This window comes from Lolium perenne, chromosome 4 (genome assembly GCF_019359855.2).
Source record: "Lolium perenne isolate Kyuss_39 chromosome 4, Kyuss_2.0, whole genome shotgun sequence".
NCBI classification, from domain to species: Eukaryota; Viridiplantae; Streptophyta; class Magnoliopsida; order Poales; family Poaceae; genus Lolium; species Lolium perenne.
The window spans coordinates 285,137,649-285,158,043 of NC_067247.2; the positions used below are offsets into that span (position 1 = coordinate 285,137,649).

A 20,395-nucleotide genomic window follows, 5' to 3' on the forward strand; every position below is an offset into this window, starting at 1 on the left:
TTACCATTACTTACCACATGCGACAACAACTTATAACTTTCACCTGCATTAGCCAATACTAGAAGTGCAATTGTTGATAGTTAAATTTAGGTAGAGCTAACATAATCTTTATAAACATATTTAGATCTTAATAAGACCGTGTCAATCTACTTCCTCACTCTTTCACAACTCTCCTTTTCTGCGGCTGGAGGCAGAGGAGAGTTCTAAAGGAGAGTGTTGTGAGCGGGCACTACATAATAAAGTGTAGAAGGAGCTAAACCCATGGAAAAACGGAGGAAACAAGAGAGAGACATGCAAGAGAAAGTGAGTGAACTTTATTTTTTAACGAGACTACCAATTTTGTTCAAACATCAATTATACCTTGTTTTATCTGTGGATTATTTTCACCTCCTATGGGTTTGATGATGGCTGGATGGAGGGAATTTGGTGAATCCCTCACTTTTACTCATTTCTCTCCAACCCCTCAAATATTATTCCCCCAAAATAATACTCCCTTTCTCTTTTCAGGAGCAGAGCTCAAAAACTCCCCCACCTCGTTAATAAAAGGATGTTAGACTTATCTAAATTTAAATGTATCTATACATAATAATATATAAATACATCTAAATTTAGACAAATTTGCAACATTTTTTTTGTAAACAGAAAGATAGTACGGAGTAGTAGGATTTGTGGGGGTGTTTTTTTCCCCATGAGGCCAGATGCCAGTTAGCGTGGCCGCCCGGCGTACGTATTCTTCGGTAGATTACGTGTTCCAGATTTGCCCGTTAACCCGTTAGCGACCGCGACCCCCCTATCCGGATCACACCCGCGAAGCGACCCTCCTCCAGTCTCCGCCTTCTCTCTCCGTTCCGTACTGCGCTAGGGCTCGCAGTCGCAGGAGGCCACCGGACCGCGCCATCCCGCCGCTCGCCGCTGCCGGAGAAGGCCTCCTCCGGCCGCGCGGCCCTTCTTCCAACCTACCAACACCAATCAGGAGACCCCAAATCCAGTTGCCCACGAATTTTTCCCAAATCACACGAAACCCTAGCCCTGCATCCTCTACCTCCTCAAGGAGACCGCCGAGGCACAGCACAGCCGCGTCCGCGCGGGGCGTGCCGCGGGCGCGCGCCTCGGAGGCGGGTTGGGCGGCGGTGCCGTGCAGCCGTGCTGGCTGCAGCACCGCGGCAAGGGCCAGGGGCACGCAATCGCCCAACACGGGCGACTTAATCGGTTACTACCTGCCACCGGTAAGAGTTTTTTTCAATCAGTGATCTACCGTCTAATGGTTTCTGAAACCGAATCGGTGGATCTCTCACCTCGCCCCCTTCTGGCGCGAATTAGGACAGCATTGCCTGTTTGTTTGTGCATTCGTGGCCCAGACTATGCTGAATTCATAACCAGATTGGTATACTTATTACATAAGCTGCAGTAATTCCGGTAGTGGCAAGCATAGCATATGCAATGTCTTGGAGTTCTGATTTGGAAAGAATGCCACAAGTTTCACGGGTTTTGCTGCTAGGGCTGTAGGGTGCGTTTGGATTACAACTAACCCATAACCAAAAAATGGCAAAGCCTAACGAATTTGGTCGCTGTTTGGGCTGACGCCAAAATGTTGGCTCGCCCACTGTGCCCGGAGCCTGCCCATGTAATTTTCGCCCACACGAGGGCGATGGAACTCTTTGCCAAAAATTGTTAGTTCGCCTGCCCGCTTCTCCTTGGTGTGTCCCATGCAATTACTGGCAGTAGTTGGTACAGGTGAACCACAGGTAGCTATTTCCAACTGCACCAGTCGCTTCTGATTCTCCTGGCTCAAGATTTATTTTCTTGTTGGCTGCATTTAAAAAATAAATGTTACCACCATTTATATTGATTTAATTGGGATTAAATAAAGCACTAGCTATTTTAAGTTGTCAATGTATGCCAAGTCAATTGGTTAAAATCCAAATGGAGGCACTACTTTACTGAAATTTTGTATGATGCAATGGTTGTAATCTAAACAACAACACCTTAACAAAATATTGGTAATGCCCTTGCTTTGGTCATGCGACAATTTTGGATGGGCTAGTTGGGACACAAATCAAGCGCACCCGTATACTTGAACCTATCTGGGGTCTTCCTCCGTGAAAATTTCGGGGGGTGGGGGGTGGGTTTTGACCATTGATAATATGCCCTGCTTTAGTTTGAAATCGAATGTATGCCCTTTCTTCTTTGTCTTCTTGATTACATGCCCCTTTTAAGTACTAATGTTATTATAGATAATAAAGCAAATTGTGACACACGAAATGACCTTTGAAAAATATGCAAATTTTTCAAACCTGTTTGTGTATATATTTCTGTCCCCAAGGTTCAGCAGTAAGTACCTCTACAATGTGCCTAAAATAAACAGACAGAGATGCTTGGCCCATGGACGGCCGTGCCTAGGCCTTCCATCTGCCTCTGGTCCCCTACTCCGCCGATAGCCGCACCTGCCCTAGCTGACGGTCGGCTCCCAAATGTCCTCCTTGCCCTCTGACTTGGACCCTTTCTTCTCGTGGTTGTCCAAGGTGATGCATGGAGAAGAACTACTCCGCTGAGAGGTGCGCTGCTTGAGCGAGGCGGGGGATGGCTGCGGCCTGCGGTGGTGGGGGCTGTTTCCTGGGGGAGTTGGATGGGGCGCTGGGCTAGAAGGCGGGCTTTTCATAGTTCACTCATAGCTTTACCGATATAGCCTAGCTGTTGTTCGCACTAGAATTTCAACTTCTACATTATGTATGGCTGCTCTGCCACTATCCACATAATTGTACATGTATCTACTGTTTGAAGAGAAATTTCTGTTAACTATGGCTCATCCATATCATTGGACCTAGAACAGTTGTTTCAGATGAATCCCACAAACTATTCGTTTTCTCCATGTGTCTTGGTCATCCATTTTTTTTTCTTGTAAATGTCTTTGTGTGTGCTTTTAGTATGAAGTATGTATTGCCCTCCGTTACTTGGGGTTATAGTATTCTGCACCATTTATGTCCATTCGACATTTGATTTATCTCTTGTCTGAGATCCGAACTCAATACTCTTCGTTAATATTATTCTTGTATTTATGCTTTATTATTTCTAACTCCAGGTGGCGTTGTTGACATGGATTCTGTAAACCACCAACCTTCTGCTAACGCAACCTCTGTTAGTATGATACCCCTGGATTTTCCTAGCCAGGCACTCGAGAAGATTAATTCTGTGAATAAAGTGATTCCATCAGATGTTCCATCTGAGGCTCCTGTGGATATTGATATGAGGGAAATTTACTTTCTCATTATGCATTTTCTATCACATGGTCCGTTTAAGCGGACTGTTGGAGAACTGTGCAATGAACTTCTGGAGCATCAGCTGCTACCTAGAAGATACCATGCTTGGTATTCACGTGGTGGTATTCATAGTGGCGAAGAAAATGATGATGGTGTGTCACTCCCTGTGGGTTACCGAAAGTTACTTGAGAGGTACAAGTACATCACTCTATTTGTTTTGTAGCTCTTATTTGGGTCTGTGTTCCTCATTCAGTGTTATGTGACTAACTTAGTACTGATGAAGCTCATGATTCAAAAATCTAGTTATTTTATAAAGTTCACGACATATAATAATTATCACACTTACCTTCCAGAACAGTCAACTTATTATCTGCTCTTTTTTTCTCAACGGTCAAATGCAATCAAGGTTTTTGCTAACTAGTTTTGTGCTGCTTTTAGATACCCTCACATTGGTAAAGACCACTTGGTGAAGCTTTTAAAACAACTGATGGTTAGTTCCTGCCACCCAGACAACCTGATTGGAGGCAGGTCTCCAAATGCTGCTGATGTTCCAACGCTTCTAGGCTCAAACTCCTTTTCCCTTCTTGCATGTATGTATATTAAGTACTTATAGGCTTTAAAGTCTTCCTTTTCTCTCCATTTTTAGAGCTATTTATAACATCATTTGTTGCAACTCAATGTTTCAGTTTCAAAGTTTGTTTTATGTTCAGTGAAACTCAGTCTTACTACTTAATGTGCTGATGCAAATTTTGGATCCTTCAGCTGATAGAGGTGGTCAAGATAAGGAAACTCCCAGGCTGCCGAGGTATCTCCGTTGGCCGCACATACAGGCTGATCAAGTTCACGGTTTAGGTTTGAGAGAGATTGGTGGTTTCACTAAGAATCATCGAGCTCCGTCTGTACGTGCATCATGCTATGCCATTGCGAAGCCATCTACCCTTGTTGAAAAGATGCAGATTATAAAGAAATTGAGGGGTCATCAAAATGCCGCATATTGTGGTTCGTTGAACTTTCTCGCTTTCTGAATTTAATTATGTTCAAGGAAACTATTTGAATATTGGACAAATCACTTCCTAAGCACTTCACTTGGATAATATTTTCTGAAACATAGTGATTTGGCTCAGGATCACTACAGAATTGTGATCATTAACACACTCTGCCATTCCAATAATACAGTTTTGAATTTTAGTAAAGGGTGGGTTAAATAGTCAAATTTGTCCTCAAAATCAAACTGATCCTACCTGTCAGTGCCCCCTCACATGCCAAACAAGCACGCAGTACATGATTCCTCCAGTTGCGTCACAAACACACTGTACATGTATCCCTCCGGTTGTCACAAACACACTGTACATGGATCCTCCAGTTGTATCTGGTACAGGGCTTTGATAGGTGGACTAAATTTGCTCTCAAGGGAAGAATATTTTTTTTACCTCTCTTCACTCTCCCACAATATCTATATTGTGTAATCTCAAAATACCACAGTTTCACATAGTCCCTGAGCTAAATCATGACTATGGTGGGTTTTGCAACTGCCGTCCAAGTAATGTTTCTGGGAGATAATTTTTCTTTGAATATTTGAAGTTTTATTGTCATGCTTGTTCTGTAAAATTACTGTTTAGGCTAGTTAAATGTTTTGAAAGTTCATACAGTGGATTATGCGCCAGCGTTCACTCAACAAAAATTCCGTGATATTAGCTGAAGAATTCACCAAATGCATGCCAGTTATTCTGTTTTTAAAGATCTTACTGTTTTCCTATTGTGTCTTCAACAAATGCAACATCTGCCTTTTGTTCTCTGGTTGTCTTCTCTAGTTCATCATGATTATCCATCTGCTCCTTTCCCCTTTTAGCTGATGTAATGTTGTTTGCACTGTTCCTGCTTCCGCAGCTACTTTTGATCGCACCGGGCATTATGTTATAACTGGTTCTGATGATCGCCTTGTCAAAATATGGGCGATGGAAACAGCATTTTGTCTGGCTAGTTGCCGAGGCCATGAAGTAAGCTTTGCTCATTGCAATGCAACATATAAATATCCACAGCCTTTTATTAAATTACTTTCCATTTTCTAAATTAAGGGTGATATTACTGACCTTGCGGTGAGTTCCAATAATGCTGTAGTGGCATCGGCATCCAATGATTTCATCATTAGAGTGGTAAGGTTGCTAGTTTATGTACTTTCAAAACTTATGATAGCGGCCTTTCTTCCTTTCAATTCTAATGTATGTGTTTACTAAGCAGTGGCGTATACCTGACGGCATGCCAATGTCAGTGTTAAAGGGTCACACAGGGGTTGTTACAACTATCGCCTTTAGTCCAAGGGCAGGTGCTGCTTTCCAGCTATTGTCGTAAGTGTTTCTTTTTTCTTTGTATTTTCCTGATATAGCAGTCTTTACAATTATTATGATTAATGATCGTACATACAAGCTGAATGGCAGCAATTGTACAAATGAAAAAAATCCCTTTACAAGCCTGTGGTACAAGTCATTTCCAATCTGCTTGAAAGCAAATGCTTATCTGTACAAAGTTAAAAGCAAGGTTTGCCCAAGTTAGAGAAAACTGAACCTACCCTGGAAAAACTCTCTGATGTCTTTTGTTCATTTTCATACTATTCCTTAATAATCTGAGAGTAACTATAGTTACTAAACCTGTGAAGTTATATCCTTTTGTTTCCAACATGGTAGAACCTTGCATTGTGTGCCGATTTTGATATTCTGCTATATCATCAAATGTATGAAAAAGTTTTTCTTCTCTTATGTTCTTGTGATAAACGTCACTACTGTTTTGCTGTCTGTACTGTCGTAATTTTATTAGAGTTTTTGCTTCATATTGTAAGTTATTTGCTCCTCCTAACTATCACATCGTATTGATGAGCAGGTCATCCGATGATGGGACATGCAGGATGTGGGATGCCAGATACTCCCAACAACCTCCACGGATATATATACCAAAGCCTCCAGATGTTGCCCCTGGTTAGTTCATTGAAGCTTGTCTATTGCATTTCTGTGGGTAATGTCTACATTTATTTACTCCAACCACATGGTGTTGATGCTAGGCAAGAGTATTGATGCATCTTCTAGCGCTGTTCAAGTTCAACCGACAAATCACCAAATCTTATGTTGTGCATTCAATGCTAATGGAACTGTATTCGTTACTGGCAGCTCAGACACTTTTGCAAGAGTATGTTTTCTTGTTATCCACTGCCGGCTTGTGTGCTTCTGATTTTACTAGGAAAAGTTGAATTGCATTTTCTCATCTGAAGTGTTCATTTCAGGTTTGGAGTGCTTGCAAGAGTGGTTCTGAGGAACATGACCAACCGAATCATGAGATGGATGTATTATCAGGCCATGAAAATGATGTAAACTATGTCCAGTTTAGTGGATGTGTGGTATCTAGATCCTTTTCAATTGACTGCAGCCACACCACTAAGGAAGAAAATAACCTTAAGCTAAGATATTCAGGGTCAGTATTTTTTGTGTGTTTATGGAGTTGTAATCCTTCGCTTTATAAATCTCTTGCTGTACATGTTCTTAGTAATTTCTGTAGTTCATATATTTTTTAACCTCACCTCCTGACCTCCAACTGGTGGTTATTGTTGGCTTCAACAGTTCTAGATCTTCTGAGTTTGTCTCTTTTTGCCAGGTTCAGACATAGTATTGTTACCTGCTCCCGTGATGGCAGCGCAATTATATGGGCGCCACGATCTCGAAGATCACATGTAAGCTAATGGGACCTAAAACTCCACATTTTGCTCCTGACAAACATTGTTTTAATATTATGGGTACAACGATTTGCATAACTGCAGGTGTCTTTTGGTAGAAATGTAGCTGGTATTTAGTGTTATAGTTTTATCTTTTAGTTCCACTCGATATAATTTTTTTTGCATAACTTGTTCCCTGCACCAAACCAGGGAAAAACTGGACGCTGGACTCGCGCTTACCATCTTAAGGTACCACCACCTCCAATGGCTCCCCAAACAATTCGCGGTGGTCCACGCCAAAGACAACAGCCAACCCCTCGTGGTGTCAATATGATTGTTTGGAGTTTGGACAACCGCTTTGTGCTTGCTGCTATCATGGGTATGTTTGGTCTATGGCTTCTTATATTTTCACTGTGATCCTACTGATGTTCCTTTTATTATTCAGATATCTGCATGCATTGCCATTTGAGCTTTCTAGTATTCCTAGTGTGCAGAAACTGATGTTGTTATTACATGGTTAATCTATCTTCACCATCCTCATTTGTATTCATCTCCCTAAACATGTCTAAATATGTTCTGCAGATTGCAGAATTTGCGTTTGGAATGCTTCTGATGGGAGCTTGGTGCATTCACTGATTGGCCATAAGGAATCAGTAAGCATGCTCCATGCAGTCTATGCATTATCCCTTTTGGTTGACAACTTGTTATTGCAAATTGATACTTAGTACAGTTTTATAGTTTTCGTGCATGTCATCTTTGTGAAACTGTGAACTTTGTGCAACTCATCACTGCATGCTGTTCATGAGAGCACTAGTGAAAGCATAATGGAGTAACTCCTTGTATTTTCTTTGTAAATATGCTGGCAAAGAGGATGGGATAAAGATGATAAAACACACATGGAAGAGAAAAACTGGGAAATGGAGTTTTAAATATGTTGAAAGTAGAAGTTCCCTATGAGTATGGCAGTATGAGTTGCATTGCATATTTTTGCCACTACAATTGAAGACTTGATCTCTTTGTGCAAAGATTTCATTTGTGTAGTAACAGTATCATCCTTGATCCCATTGTTGTTATGATCTACACTTTATCGATGCATTTCACATCCATTCGGTCGTCCAATCATGACACCAACTTCTGTATTGGTGCTTTGGCAGCCAAGTATGTTGGTACAGTTTGATCTATATGCTTATCTGTTACAGTTTCACACCAATACCTACTATTTATTGGGACTAATATTTTTTTTTGTCCTATAACGTTGTTGATATTAACTTTTGGGATGAGCATTTAGGATCTAGGAATGGGTCTCTGCTGGTGTAGTCCTATCAAAGTTGGTACAATTTCCATATGGATATCTTTGCATCTGTCGAACCGGTTTAATGGAAAAAGCTCCGGAAGCTCTATTTGATTGCAATGTTGTGAATTTCGTCCTCTTCTTCTGCACTTTGTCGTCAATTTTGTTTTTAAAGGTTGGCCCTTACATAAATAGATGTAATCTTGTTAATTCTGATCACATTCATTATCAACAGACATTTGTTCTTGATGTGCATCCATTCAACCCGCGTATAGCTATGAGTGCTGGGTATGATGGAAAGATGATCATCTGGGATGTAAGTTCCTAACTAGATCTGTCAATCTTTATCACTACCTTCAGTCCTGAAAATATGTTATCATTGTATCCAGATATGGGAAGGAAAACCTGTACAGATCTACGAAACTGGTCATTTTAAGCTTGTTGATGGCAAGTTCTCTCCGTAAGTGTCACTGTAGAATCTCTTCACATTCTCAACAACAGCAAATTTTCTTTTGGCCCTTGAGCAAATGTACACTTTGCCATATGATAGAATTTATCTGTATTACTTTTGTAACAACATCCGGGTAATTCTACTAGTAATCCATAGAATGTTAAGAGAATGAAGAGAAACACCAGATACATAGTGAAGGATTACTTCTAAATTTTAAGGATGTTCCATAAAAGCTTAGGAAGGTTGTGATGGTTTCCTAGTAAAACTTTCAAAATGTTACCACCTCCGTTCTTCTTTAATGGACGCGGGAGTAGAACCTAGTTAGTAAAACTTATGTGCATGTTAGGCGTCAATTAAACACGTCCGGAGGGAGTGCATAGTTTACCTAAAAAACAGTTCTGTGCAGAAGTGATCCTTGACTAATGCTAGCCATGGACGCTCTGGGGCTTGCCTAATTCAAGGCTACACTCGGTATACACTCTTCCATGGTGTGCGCACTCGCTGGAACGCTTAAGCTACAACATGGCAACCATGCTGGTCAAAATAAGCTGATCCCTTCGGTATTCTAGTTTTCTGTTACAGCCACACAAAATAATATGGCTCTTCAACTGCCGACTTTAGTTTTCTGTGTACTGTTGGGATTTAACATAGAAACATCAATATCTTGCCAAATCAAAAATTGTATCATTCTCAATAACCATAGATTTCTGATATATCTGAATTTTATTTGTCTTCTGTTTTTGTCTTGATGTTTTGCTGGATGGACATTTAGGGACGGGACATCACTTGTCCTCACTGATGAAATTGGGCAAATATTCATCATTGGTACAGGGCAGGGTGAGTCACAGAAGGATGCAAAAGATGAGCAGGTACATGAACTGTTGCTGAATTACCAAGTAATTGGGGAGAATGCTTAGTGCAAACCAATTTTAGTCATGCAAACTGCCATTATCCCAGTGGTCATGGGTCTGTTTGGATCCTTTGCTGCCCTCGCCTAGCTATGCTAAGTTCAGCTAGCCCATTTGTGTCATATCCCACATGAGCTAAGTTTTGTTGTTTGGTTGTATTGCCTTGGGTCGTGTGTCTCATGTCGTTCTCCATGACCGCTCGGTTGTCGTCGTGAGAGAGCCAATGCGGCTCTCCCGGCCAGGCAAGCATTTAGCTGCAGTTATGAGTGAGCTTGCCTGAAATGGCAAACAAATTATGCCTCTACCAAATGCAAATACTTGTTAGACAAGACTAGAGCTATCCTTGTTTTAGATCCAAACACAATCAGTACAGTTGGATGAGAGGCAGTTGATATTCTAATTTTGTCATTTATAACTTTCTAGTCTATCAGTGCCTTGGGGCTTAAGCCATAAAATTCATCATGTTGCGCTCTAGGGTGTGTTTGGATCCTTAGCTTATCTTGCTTAGCTAGACTAGATGAAATTAGCTCAGCTGGGCATAGCAAAGAAAAGCAAGGTGAAGGTGGCTTTGTTTGGTCAGTCACAGGCAAATCACAATGTCCGTGCCGGTTAGAGGCTGATGAAACAGTGCTGTCTCACCTCGCCCATACGAGAGAGCCAATTCAGCTAGCCTCCAAGTTTTTTTTATTGCGTTACTATTAATCTAGCCAAGCAAAGCAAACCCTCTATGACATTACCTAACAACCATCCTTGCCTAGCAAGGCTAGGAGACTAGCTTCAGAACCAAACACACCCTTGATTTCTTAAACTGACCATACTGAAAGCTCATCCAACAACTCACATTGATAGTTTGAATGACTGTACCCAGATATGCTTGCACTGCATACCCCCTCCCCCCTCTCCTTGGGGAAATATTTTACCTTTATACAATCAGTGATGCTCACTATTCATCTTTTACAATAGTTCTTTCTTGGAGACTATCGGCCCCTTATTCAAGATACAAATGGGAATGCTATTGATCAGGTTCGTCTGGTGATATGAATCATCTGCTCTTTGCATTTGCATTAGCTGACTAAGTTGTCTTATTTCTTCGGAATGTTTAATGTTTTTATTTTCAGTTTGTTCTTTAACTGTACCATCGGAGTTATCATGTTAACTGTTTCAAAGATCTATTTGTAATACTCCTGTATTTACATTTCCCCCCTTGTTCTGATAGACGAAATGGAGTTGTTATCAGTATCATGTATTGCTTTCAAGAAAATTCTTAGACTTGCTTTCGTGATAGCATACATTTTATTGGTTAGTGAAGTAATATTGTCAGTTGATTTGGACTCCCTACAATTTGTTAGTCTGTTTGTGACTGCCAGCTATATTATGAAGAATACCACATACTACCGACATTGCAATCTACTTCTGAAGTGCTGCTATCTCAGCAGTTAAGCAAGCGGGATTATAAGCTGTCAAATCCTGTTTCTTGAGTGAGGACCACTCTGCTGATTGGCAGAATACTTTGATGACAATATTGAAGTACACATGTTGAAGTTCTGTTAATTACCTACTAGGAGATGTTTATAAACTGCAAGCATACTGTACCAGAATAATCATCCGATCAGTACACTTAATGTGCTTGTGAATAATTATAATGTATTAATATATTTTTCATATATCTAGTGCTTGCGTGGTGCTACTCTTACATTCTCACCAGAAGTCATAGAAGGGGATCAACTTACTGTAACTGGTCGTTTTTGCTTATCGAAACAACAAAGGATTGTAGGACTAAGGAATGTTAAAACATGAACATATGTCTCCAGATTCCAAAAGCTACTGTACACATGCTTGGGCTGGTATTTTTCCAAAAGAGGAATATTGAACCGATCGTACTTGCCTTTGTAAAACTGTGCTTTTCTTTGTTTACAAAGTGTATAATGCGATACCAGATTGTCTTAATGCTGCTTTTACTTAATGTATCCAGGAAACACAGCTTCCACCTTATAAGAGAAATATTCAAGACCTTCTGTGCGACTCGGGTATATAACTTTTCTGCCTTTCTATCTTTGGCATAGTACAGTAATTTTATTTGCTGTACATGCTTATAATTGTTATTTGCTAATTACCAATTGCAGGTATGATACCATACCCAGAGCCTTTTCAGAGCATGTACCAGAAACGCAGGCTAGGTACCCTGGGTATTGAGTGGCGACCTCCCTCTGTAAATTTTGCTGTTGGCCCCACATACAATGCAACCACTGGTGAATACCAAATCATCCCAATTATTGATCCAGATAGGTGGGAACCACTTCCAGAGATACCGGACTTCTTTGAGTTTGAGCCAGAAAACGAAGTTATCTCTGATGATACTGATTCTGAGTACGACGGCTTGGATGACAATTCGAGTGAAGGAGAACCGGGGGTATTGAGTGGTGATTCCTCTGGTGCTTCATACTCAAGTGCAGAGATTGATGCAGATAACCTTAATGGTACCGCTAATCGCCGCAGATCTAGAAGAAAGAAGAAAAAATCTGATGTAAGAGGCAACAGTTGAGATCATTCCATCTTCCTTTATGCTGCCTTCTAACCTTTCGTCTTATTGTCCTTTTATTGTCATCTTCTACAGGCTGATCTTGTTACTTCATCTGGTCGGCGAGTTAAGAAAATAAATTTGGATGGGCATGATGTGGCTACGACATCACGGCCACATAGAGGTAGGAAGTCTAAGATTGGTCGTTCTAGCAAAAGGAAAAGATCCTCCAAATCTAGGGGACTGAGACCTCAAAGACGTGCTGCCCGCAACGCACTCAGTTTCCTCACAAAGATAGGAGCTTCATCGGAAGAGGATGAAGATGACTCAGGGGGTAGTCTTTCAGACAGTGAATTCAACACAGAGAGCACTGAAGCTGAGCAGTCAGCGCGGTATGGTCAGCCAAGATATGGTAGAGAGAGTAACCATTATGATTCAGAAGATGTTACACAACCTTCTCATTTCACTGAAACTCAGGGAAATTCTGGAAATAATAGAAAACTGATCCTGAGGATACCACGGCGCGATTTAAAAACCCAGTTTCCTTCAAAAAATGGAAACACAGAATCATCCACTGAGGACAAAGCGGTGGTGTCACTTGCAGCGGCCAAACGCGAAGCCATTGAGCCAGAACTAGCTTTTGAGCTTGGAAGTTCCTCTGCTTGCAAGGCTGAACTATCAACAGATGGATATCAAACCACGATCTCTGGTCTGCACAATGGTTCTGCTGTTCACAGTAATGACAAAATCAAATGGGGTGAAGTTAAGCGACGATCTTCAAAGCGTTCCAAACTTGTTGACTCTTCTGGAAACATGAGGCCCTCTTTAGATAATGCACTTTCACAGGGTCTTGATGAGTCTGGTAGTGAGAAGACACCTCATGAATATGGTAATGGCATCCAACAAATGGTTGAGCAGAATGTACAAATAAGTCAGCATGCACATTTGGATAGCATCCATGAAAACCATAATACTGATGATAATAGTGAAGTTAATTTGCCTGGTGAAGAAAGGTTAACCAACAACAATAGTACTCACGTGGTGGAAGAAAATAACAAGGGATGCAGCGAACAGTTCTACGGTACTGAGCCTATATCCTTTAAACTGAAGTTGTCGAGGTCAAGGGGCTTTGTAGATGGAGCAAGTTCATCAGATAAATCAAAGACTACTGCAGTAGGGAGTGACATGAACTCTGAGCATGATGAAGTTTCTATGCAGCATGACGAGGTTTCTGCCACCAATCAACATAGAAGCAGTGACTTCACTAGTGTATCCAGAAGTTTTCAAGAACGCACAGATAACGGTACTTGTTTGCATGACTCAAAAAAGTTACACTTCGAATCTGCCAAGACATGCACTGCAGTGTACACAAGGTCGAAGTCAAGTAAGTACAAAAAAACCCCGGATCCAGATGCTTATGGAAATGGAGATAGCACTTCTATCTCCAATGATGGTGGATATCAGCCTCCTCCAGACTACAGTCCAGCTACACCTACTGGTAGTTTGCGAAGAAGTGCAAGGAGGTCATGTGCATACACTGATGATGCTAGAGGAAAGGATGCTATCTCTCATGAGAAAAAATCTTCCCATGAAGCATCAACAAGTGGTAGACAAACTGCTCCAAATGCGCGTGAAACGTGGGGATCAACATCAAGGTCTGAGAGGTACAAAAAAGAGAGTGGCAACTTTCCTGATACACATCTATTTGAGAAAAAACAGCAAGTGTCCAAGTATCCATGGCTAATGTTGCTAGAGCATGAGGATATTTACCGCTATATTCCCCAACTTGATGATGAGGTTATGTACTTGCGCCAGGTAACTTTATTCTTGCTGTATTGTGTTTAAAGCATGCAGATGACTTTGGTGTAAACATCATTTATGAAGTAAACTTTCTGTGTGCTTGTTATTGTTCAGGGTCATGAAGAATATCTTAAGGAAACATTATCATCATTGCGTAAATGCCCATGGAATTGGATCGAAGGCCTTAAAGCTGTAGAGCTTTGCAAAATTAAGGTTCTTGATTACAAATCTCATATTGGGTCCGGTGATAGCTGCTGTAAATTAACAGTGGAGTTCATTGATCACGCTTCAAGCGGATTTGGCGAATACTTTGAAATCACATTGCCTGAACTAGTTAACTTCCCTGATTTTCTTGTGGAAAGAACACGGTTTGAAGCTGCTATTACGCAGAACTGGGTTGTCAGAGATAAGTGCAAAGTTTGGTGGACCAATGACTCTGAGGAAGGAGGAGGAAGTTGGTGGGAGGGACGGGTAATGGCAATAACGCCTAAGTCACCTGATTTTCCTGACAGTCCATGGGAGAGATATGTCATAAAGTACAAAAATGATGGTTCTCATCATCCTCATAGCCCCTGGGAGCTCCATCCTGCTACTAGCTCATTGGCTCCATGGAAACATCCACATATTGATCCCATTGTCAGGAACAAATTGTTATCAGCAGTGACCAATTTACAGAAAATGTCTCGCACAAATCAGGTGGAATTAATTTATTTTTGATGTTTACAATCTTTGGCCACTCTTTCGTTGTTGTTTTAACTGTCTACTGTATTTCTTTGTGGATCTGCAGGATCGCTATGGTGTACTGAGGTTAGACACTGTTGCAGGAAAACCGGATTTCATAAACAGGTAATTCTTGTGTAAATGCATTTGGTGCTGATACTTCTCCATTTAGCAACAAAAGGGCGAACACCGATTACCGTATAATCTAGATAATGCGTTGCACCATGTATTATAAAATCACCCTATTGTCGATGAGGTTACTTTTACGCCTATATTTGGTTGAGGTTTAATCAATTTCATATAGCACTAAATGTAGTTTTTTGAATGAGTTGTAGCTGACAGATACTTAGGACATGTGAAAGCTAACTTTTACTAAACTACCTTGGGTTGGCAAATCTCATAGCAATCATCAACTTTAATACGCTAATGACATTTTTTCATCAAAATCAAATAAATACTTTGACATCAGAAGGTTCTGGCTGCACATCTTTGAGGCCACTGTTGTTAAAACAAAGATTTTATGATTTTCTTTGAAACAAGGTAAATAAACATCTTACCAATGCATACTCATTTGTATGTTGAATATGGTGTCTTTGTGTTCATGCGTTTGTCTTTTGTCTTTTGTATATTCATATGAAGTGAGCATCTAGGATATCAAGAGGCCCCATATAGCTTTATACTTATTTATTTTCTATCAAACTTTAATAGTGCATTTCGACGATGGTTTTGGTGCATTACATACATATATACCTACACAGTCCTATCAAATATTGGGAAGCACTCCCTCCAAACCAAATTACTTGTTGCAGATTCAGTGAACCCGGACACATTTTAGGCAACATTTTGCCTGAATCTGCGACAATTAATTTGGAATGGAGGGACTACTTTCTTAGTCCGATTCCTCCTTCCTGAGAATGGGTGGTTTGGAAAAATGCTGTGTATGAACTATGAAGTATATTGGGTGCTTTTTGTTTATGAAGTAACATCCACTTTCAAAGAGGCGCTCCTGTTAAAAGATTTTGCTGCACTACAGGTTTCCTGTCCAGTTCTCCATTGAGCTGATCAGGGCAAGGCTACATAACAATTACTATAGAACATTGGAGGCTGTCAAGCATGATGCCAGGGTGATGCTTGCCAATGCTGATTCTTATTTTTCAAAGAGCACTGAGATTCGCAGGCTATCTGATTGGATCCAAGATAACCTGTTATCACTCTAGGTGGAGGAGCTCTGTGCTCAGTTGTCATGCTTCCTTTTTAGCAGAATTTGCCTCTCAGCCTGTGAGATGATTCTCCATTTGTTTTACTAAGGCATAGTTCTGTTAGAGGAAAGCCATAGTAGTTCGTAGGTCTGAGGAATTCAGCTTAACATTTTGGAATTCTTTAATCCCTCGTTTGCTGATACAAATTGATCTTAAAACAGCACTCTGACCATTTGACCCCTTGTAGCCGTCAAGAAAGGTCGATAGTCCTATTGGTAAAGAAAAGAAGAATTTGAGAGCTTTGCTAGAAAAGATGTCAATGTGTAAATATCTGGTAGAGGAAATGCCCTAGCAGATTATTGAATTTGTATAGACCTTAGTACACCATCAATAAAGAGAAGGCGAAGCAAAAGTTCATTATCATCAATCAGTATTATGAGATTACACGTTGAATAGAATCCTTATAGAAAAGTTGGAATCCAATCGTGCGCAGCAATTTCTCGGCTTGACCGAATGGCAACTCGCATGTTTTTTTCTTTTCGAAAGCATGACAAAGGCGTTCCTTATTTATTTTTTATAGAAGGTAGAACTCCACTTCGGCAAATCCGAAGATAGCCACCACCAACATTACAACTCAGAACACAAAAGAGCCTACCAAGCAACAACAAAGCTGCTTCTTGGCTAACGTCGGGCACCTTCCAAGATTGACAACTTCATCTTCCGAAGATAGCCACCACCAACATTACAACTCAGAACACAAAAGAGCCTACCAAGCAACAGCAAAGCCACTTCTTGGCTAACGACGGGCACCTTCTAAGAGCATCCCCACTCGTTGGCGCTCCCCACGCCCAAATCCGGACGAAACTACCGCCGGATTGGACGAAATTAAGGCGTGGGGAGTACCATATTTCCAGTCGTCCACCCGGAGTTCGGCGGATAGAGTTTAAATTCAAACAAATCGCCGTCCCGCGCTACAAGTACGGCCAGTTGATCGGCAAAAGGAGCAAAAGGATCAGCCACAGATCGGCGATCGGAGGGAAATTACACGGAGACAGGCTCGTCGGCAGTCCCGGCCGGCACGGCGGTGTCCGACGGACCAGTTTCCTCACACGCCGTGGCCAAAGCGGCTGCGGCGGGCGACGATGAAGCAGCGGCAGTGGACGTCGAAGCAGCCGCAGTCGACGAGGTAGATGGTGAGGTAGACGAGGTAGGAGCCGGCGGAGACGACGTAGTGGCTCGGAGGATGTCGTTGCGGTGGCCCTGGTACCAATTCCTCGTCTCCTCGTCCATCAGTTCCATGTCGCCGCCGCCCATGAGGAACGCCAAGTCTGTGTTCCTCTTCTTCGCCGCCACCGTCGTCTTCAGCAGGGCGATCCGGGCGCCTTGGTTGGCGAGCATCTCCCGCCACCTGCCGTCGAACTTGTCGTTCCTCCCGTCGGCGTGCGATCTCAAGTCGGCCCAGCACTTGTCGATCGACGCCTGCATCCTGTCGGCGGGATTGTCCGTCCGTTTGAGCTCTTTCTGCTTCTTCTGGCCGAGCTCAGGGCGCCCTTCCGCCGCGCAAGCCGGCGGAGCGTTGGGGTTGTACTGCTCGGTCTTGCTTTTCGAGAGGGACGTGCGAACTTCCTTCCACTTCTCGCACTTCTCGAGGCGGGCGTAGACGTTGAGGAACTTGAACTGCAGGCCGGTGTCGTCCGTGTACATGTCCAAAGCTCGGCGCAGCTGGGGAAAAAAGAGCACGGCGATACGGGTCAGCTAACGACGATGTACCTCGGTGGTGTAGGGCCGGCGGAGCATACCCTTTGCTCCAAGTCGTGGCCGCTGATCGGCCGTTTGTCGATCTCCTCCTGTACGCCGTGCCATTTGCTGCACGCCGTCTGCATGATCCCCCAATGGGTGGCCATCGCCTTGTCTCCCCGGTACACGTTCATGTTCGTCTTGTTGAAGTAGGGATCGACGAGCTTGCGTTCCTCGTACGCCTGCCTCACTCGAAACCAGTATGTGTCGAACGACTGATTGGCCCCGATTATGCCGTTCGTGGACACGGTCATCCAAGCTTCGGCGAGGCACTCCTCTTCCTTCGGCGTCCATTTGATACGCGGTTCGGCAGGCGGCGAGTCCTTCTTCCTCTTCTTCTTCCCCTTCGACAGGTTGGCGGCGGCTTCAGTTGGCTCTTCTTCTTCCTCGCCTTCTTCTTCGACGGCTTGGCTTCCGTCGGCAACATCCTCCCGATGCTCGTTGCGCGCCGCCACAGCTGCCGTCGCCCTCGTCTCCTCTTGCGTGAAGAACCCCGGGCACGCAGCGGCGGCGGTCATGAAGAACCCCGGGCTCGCAGCGGCGGCGGTGGAGCCGGAGGTGATCATCTCGTGGATCTCCTCTTCGTTCGGCGCCGCCATCGCACCGAACGTGAGCGGCCCTCGTCGCAGGGCCGGCGAGGTGCCCTCGAACAGGCCGCCGCCGCCGACGTCAAGCTCGGGCGGCGACGGTGTGGGCTTGGACGGTTGGACGTAGGCGCCCTCTTGGAACACGGCAGTCGGCGACGGCGAGTACAGCGAAGGCGAGAAGGAAGACGGGGAACTTGTTGTACCTTGCGTCGGCCATTGGCCGGGGAACATGCCGCCGCTATAGGCCATGCTGATCAGCCTCGCTTGTTCGTCCTGGGCCGCCTCCGCCGACCTCTTGGCGGCGGCTCTTTTCACCCTCTCCGCCCTGGCGCTTGTTTCCACCTCGCGCCGTTTCTCGTCCGCCGCCCACTCGGCGTTCGACATGCCCGGCGGCTTCGTCTTCTTCGCCCGCATCTTCCTCGCCGGCGCCTTCGGCGGCATTGTGGTGGACGAGAAGACGAGGAGGAGAGTGGTGGTGGACGAGAAGACGCCGCCAGGAACTGGAGCTGGAAGACGAGGAGATTGGGGGATTTCGGCGGGAGAGAATGGGGATATGCAAGCAAATTGGAGGGAATGGGGATATGCAAGCAAATTGGAGGGAAAATCGACAGGATTTGGTTTTCCAGTCGCCGACTACGCGGGTCCACACGCCGTTTCGCGCCAAAATCTTTCGTCCGGAGTCCCCGAGCGCTCCCCGGGGGGCCGGGGGTGGCGTGGGCTCGCCGGATGGATTAAGGGCCAAATCCGGACGAAAACGAGGAACCGGGGGCGCGACTGGGCCGAATTTCGCCGTCCGGATGGAAAAAACGTCGCTCGGGGGCCTCGTCGGGGGGACGAGTGGAGATGCTCTAAGATTGACAACTTCATCATGACTCACCATGCACCTTTCATGGCGAAAGGAGGTGGTGGGACTCGGTTGGGCCCAAGAAAGACATCCTCTTGGCTCCCGGCGTACATGGTGTCTATGATTAGAGGTGTAAATGGATAGGATAATTTTCGCACCGAAATCGATGCCGAATTCATTTTAAGGTATCCATATCTGATTTTAAAGAATCCAACGGATAAAGATATCTGAATCCGAAGTGGTGCTCCAAATACGGTATATAATATGGTATAGCAAATAGCATGCCGATATGGATTATCCAAAATTTAATGAGGATAATCCAAAGATTTTAAACCGGATAATCTAATTTTTAAGTTAAAAGCCAAGGTCAATCTTGCAAAGTTAGTAGTTATTAAGTTACCAAATTCATTTGGTAAGCATGTTTAGCTCTACATTTCTATCAATGCTTGAGTTTTAGTGCACTGTGTCTCTTTTTTCTTAACTACACAAGACCGAAAGTTGAAATCTCTCAAGATTTGCCACAACTATAACTATATATCGATGAGAGCATATATCTGACTATTTTTATTTTTGGTCCGAGTCCGCCTCATTTCCGATTCGAATCCGCAGTCCGACATATTCGCATTCGAATCCGAAACTGATCAATATCCGCACTCCGAGAAAAATAGATGGTAAAGGATATATTATGAGCAAAATCTGATCCGCTCTGATCCGTTAACACCCCTACCTATGATGATCAAACATGGAACGATCAACGGAGGAACAGAATAGGAGCCTGCAAAGCTGTGCCTCCAGACGCGATGCTCTCAACAGAGTGACGATGTAGAGGATTCCTGCATTGCGCTGGTTCACTCCAAATCTAGGCTTTCGCCCGGAGACATCTACCAAACCGCAATGGGCGTGGGGAAGTGCCGACATACTCAACAATGCCTCCAAGGAGGGTAACAACGCCGACGGGTGCCATCGCTACCGACACTGACCGAAGACGGGATATACTTTCGTTCGTTTGTCGCACACTTCCCATCCTACTAGCCGGATTGGGGAAGCCATCCATGTTATTCACACTGCCGCCACTGCAACACCCCGCCAACCAAAACATCGTGGTCCACCAACACCCAGCACAACCAAGAAGATGCTCACCTCAACCCCGAATGAAGATGCAGCCTCGGACCACCTCCAACGCGTATCGGGCCGCCATCACCGCTCTGTTGTCCCACTCCAGGCCCCTAGGGCCTAGATCGGGCCTAGGGTCTCCTGCGCCTGCATCTCCGCCCCCACTCCAGCGCACCACCGGGAGGGCGCCGCCGCATGCGCAGCTCGGAAGCA

The 20,395-nt window shown here is 43.8% G+C and overlaps 2 protein-coding genes across 2 annotated transcripts; one reads left to right on the forward strand and one right to left on the reverse strand.

Annotated features, from left to right (window-relative positions):
* Positions 1-796: 796 nt before the first annotated feature.
* Positions 797-16,264, forward strand: LOC127295628 (uncharacterized). The gene is made up of 23 exons (XM_051325595.2): positions 797-1,226; positions 3,080-3,449; positions 3,696-3,847; positions 4,020-4,256; positions 5,145-5,254; positions 5,333-5,410; positions 5,496-5,602; positions 6,132-6,226; positions 6,310-6,434; positions 6,529-6,716; positions 6,897-6,972; positions 7,165-7,333; positions 7,537-7,607; positions 8,481-8,561; positions 8,635-8,705; positions 9,469-9,565; positions 10,568-10,627; positions 11,577-11,631; positions 11,728-12,128; positions 12,219-13,937; positions 14,037-14,618; positions 14,710-14,768; positions 15,676-16,264. The coding sequence occupies exons 2-23, from the start codon at positions 3,094-3,096 to the stop codon at positions 15,857-15,859; spliced, it is 5,073 nt and encodes a 1,690-aa protein (XP_051181555.1). The 5' UTR covers positions 797-1,226; positions 3,080-3,093; the 3' UTR covers positions 15,860-16,264.
* On the reverse strand, positions 15,897-19,075 carry LOC127295629 (uncharacterized). Its single transcript, XM_051325596.2, has 3 exons — positions 17,641-19,075; positions 17,377-17,563; positions 15,897-15,958 (listed from the first exon to the last, which is right to left on the reverse strand). The coding sequence occupies exons 1-3, from the start codon at positions 18,664-18,666 to the stop codon at positions 15,897-15,899; spliced, it is 1,275 nt and encodes a 424-aa protein (XP_051181556.2). The 5' UTR covers positions 18,667-19,075.
* Between the last annotated feature and the right edge of the window lie 1,320 nt (positions 19,076-20,395).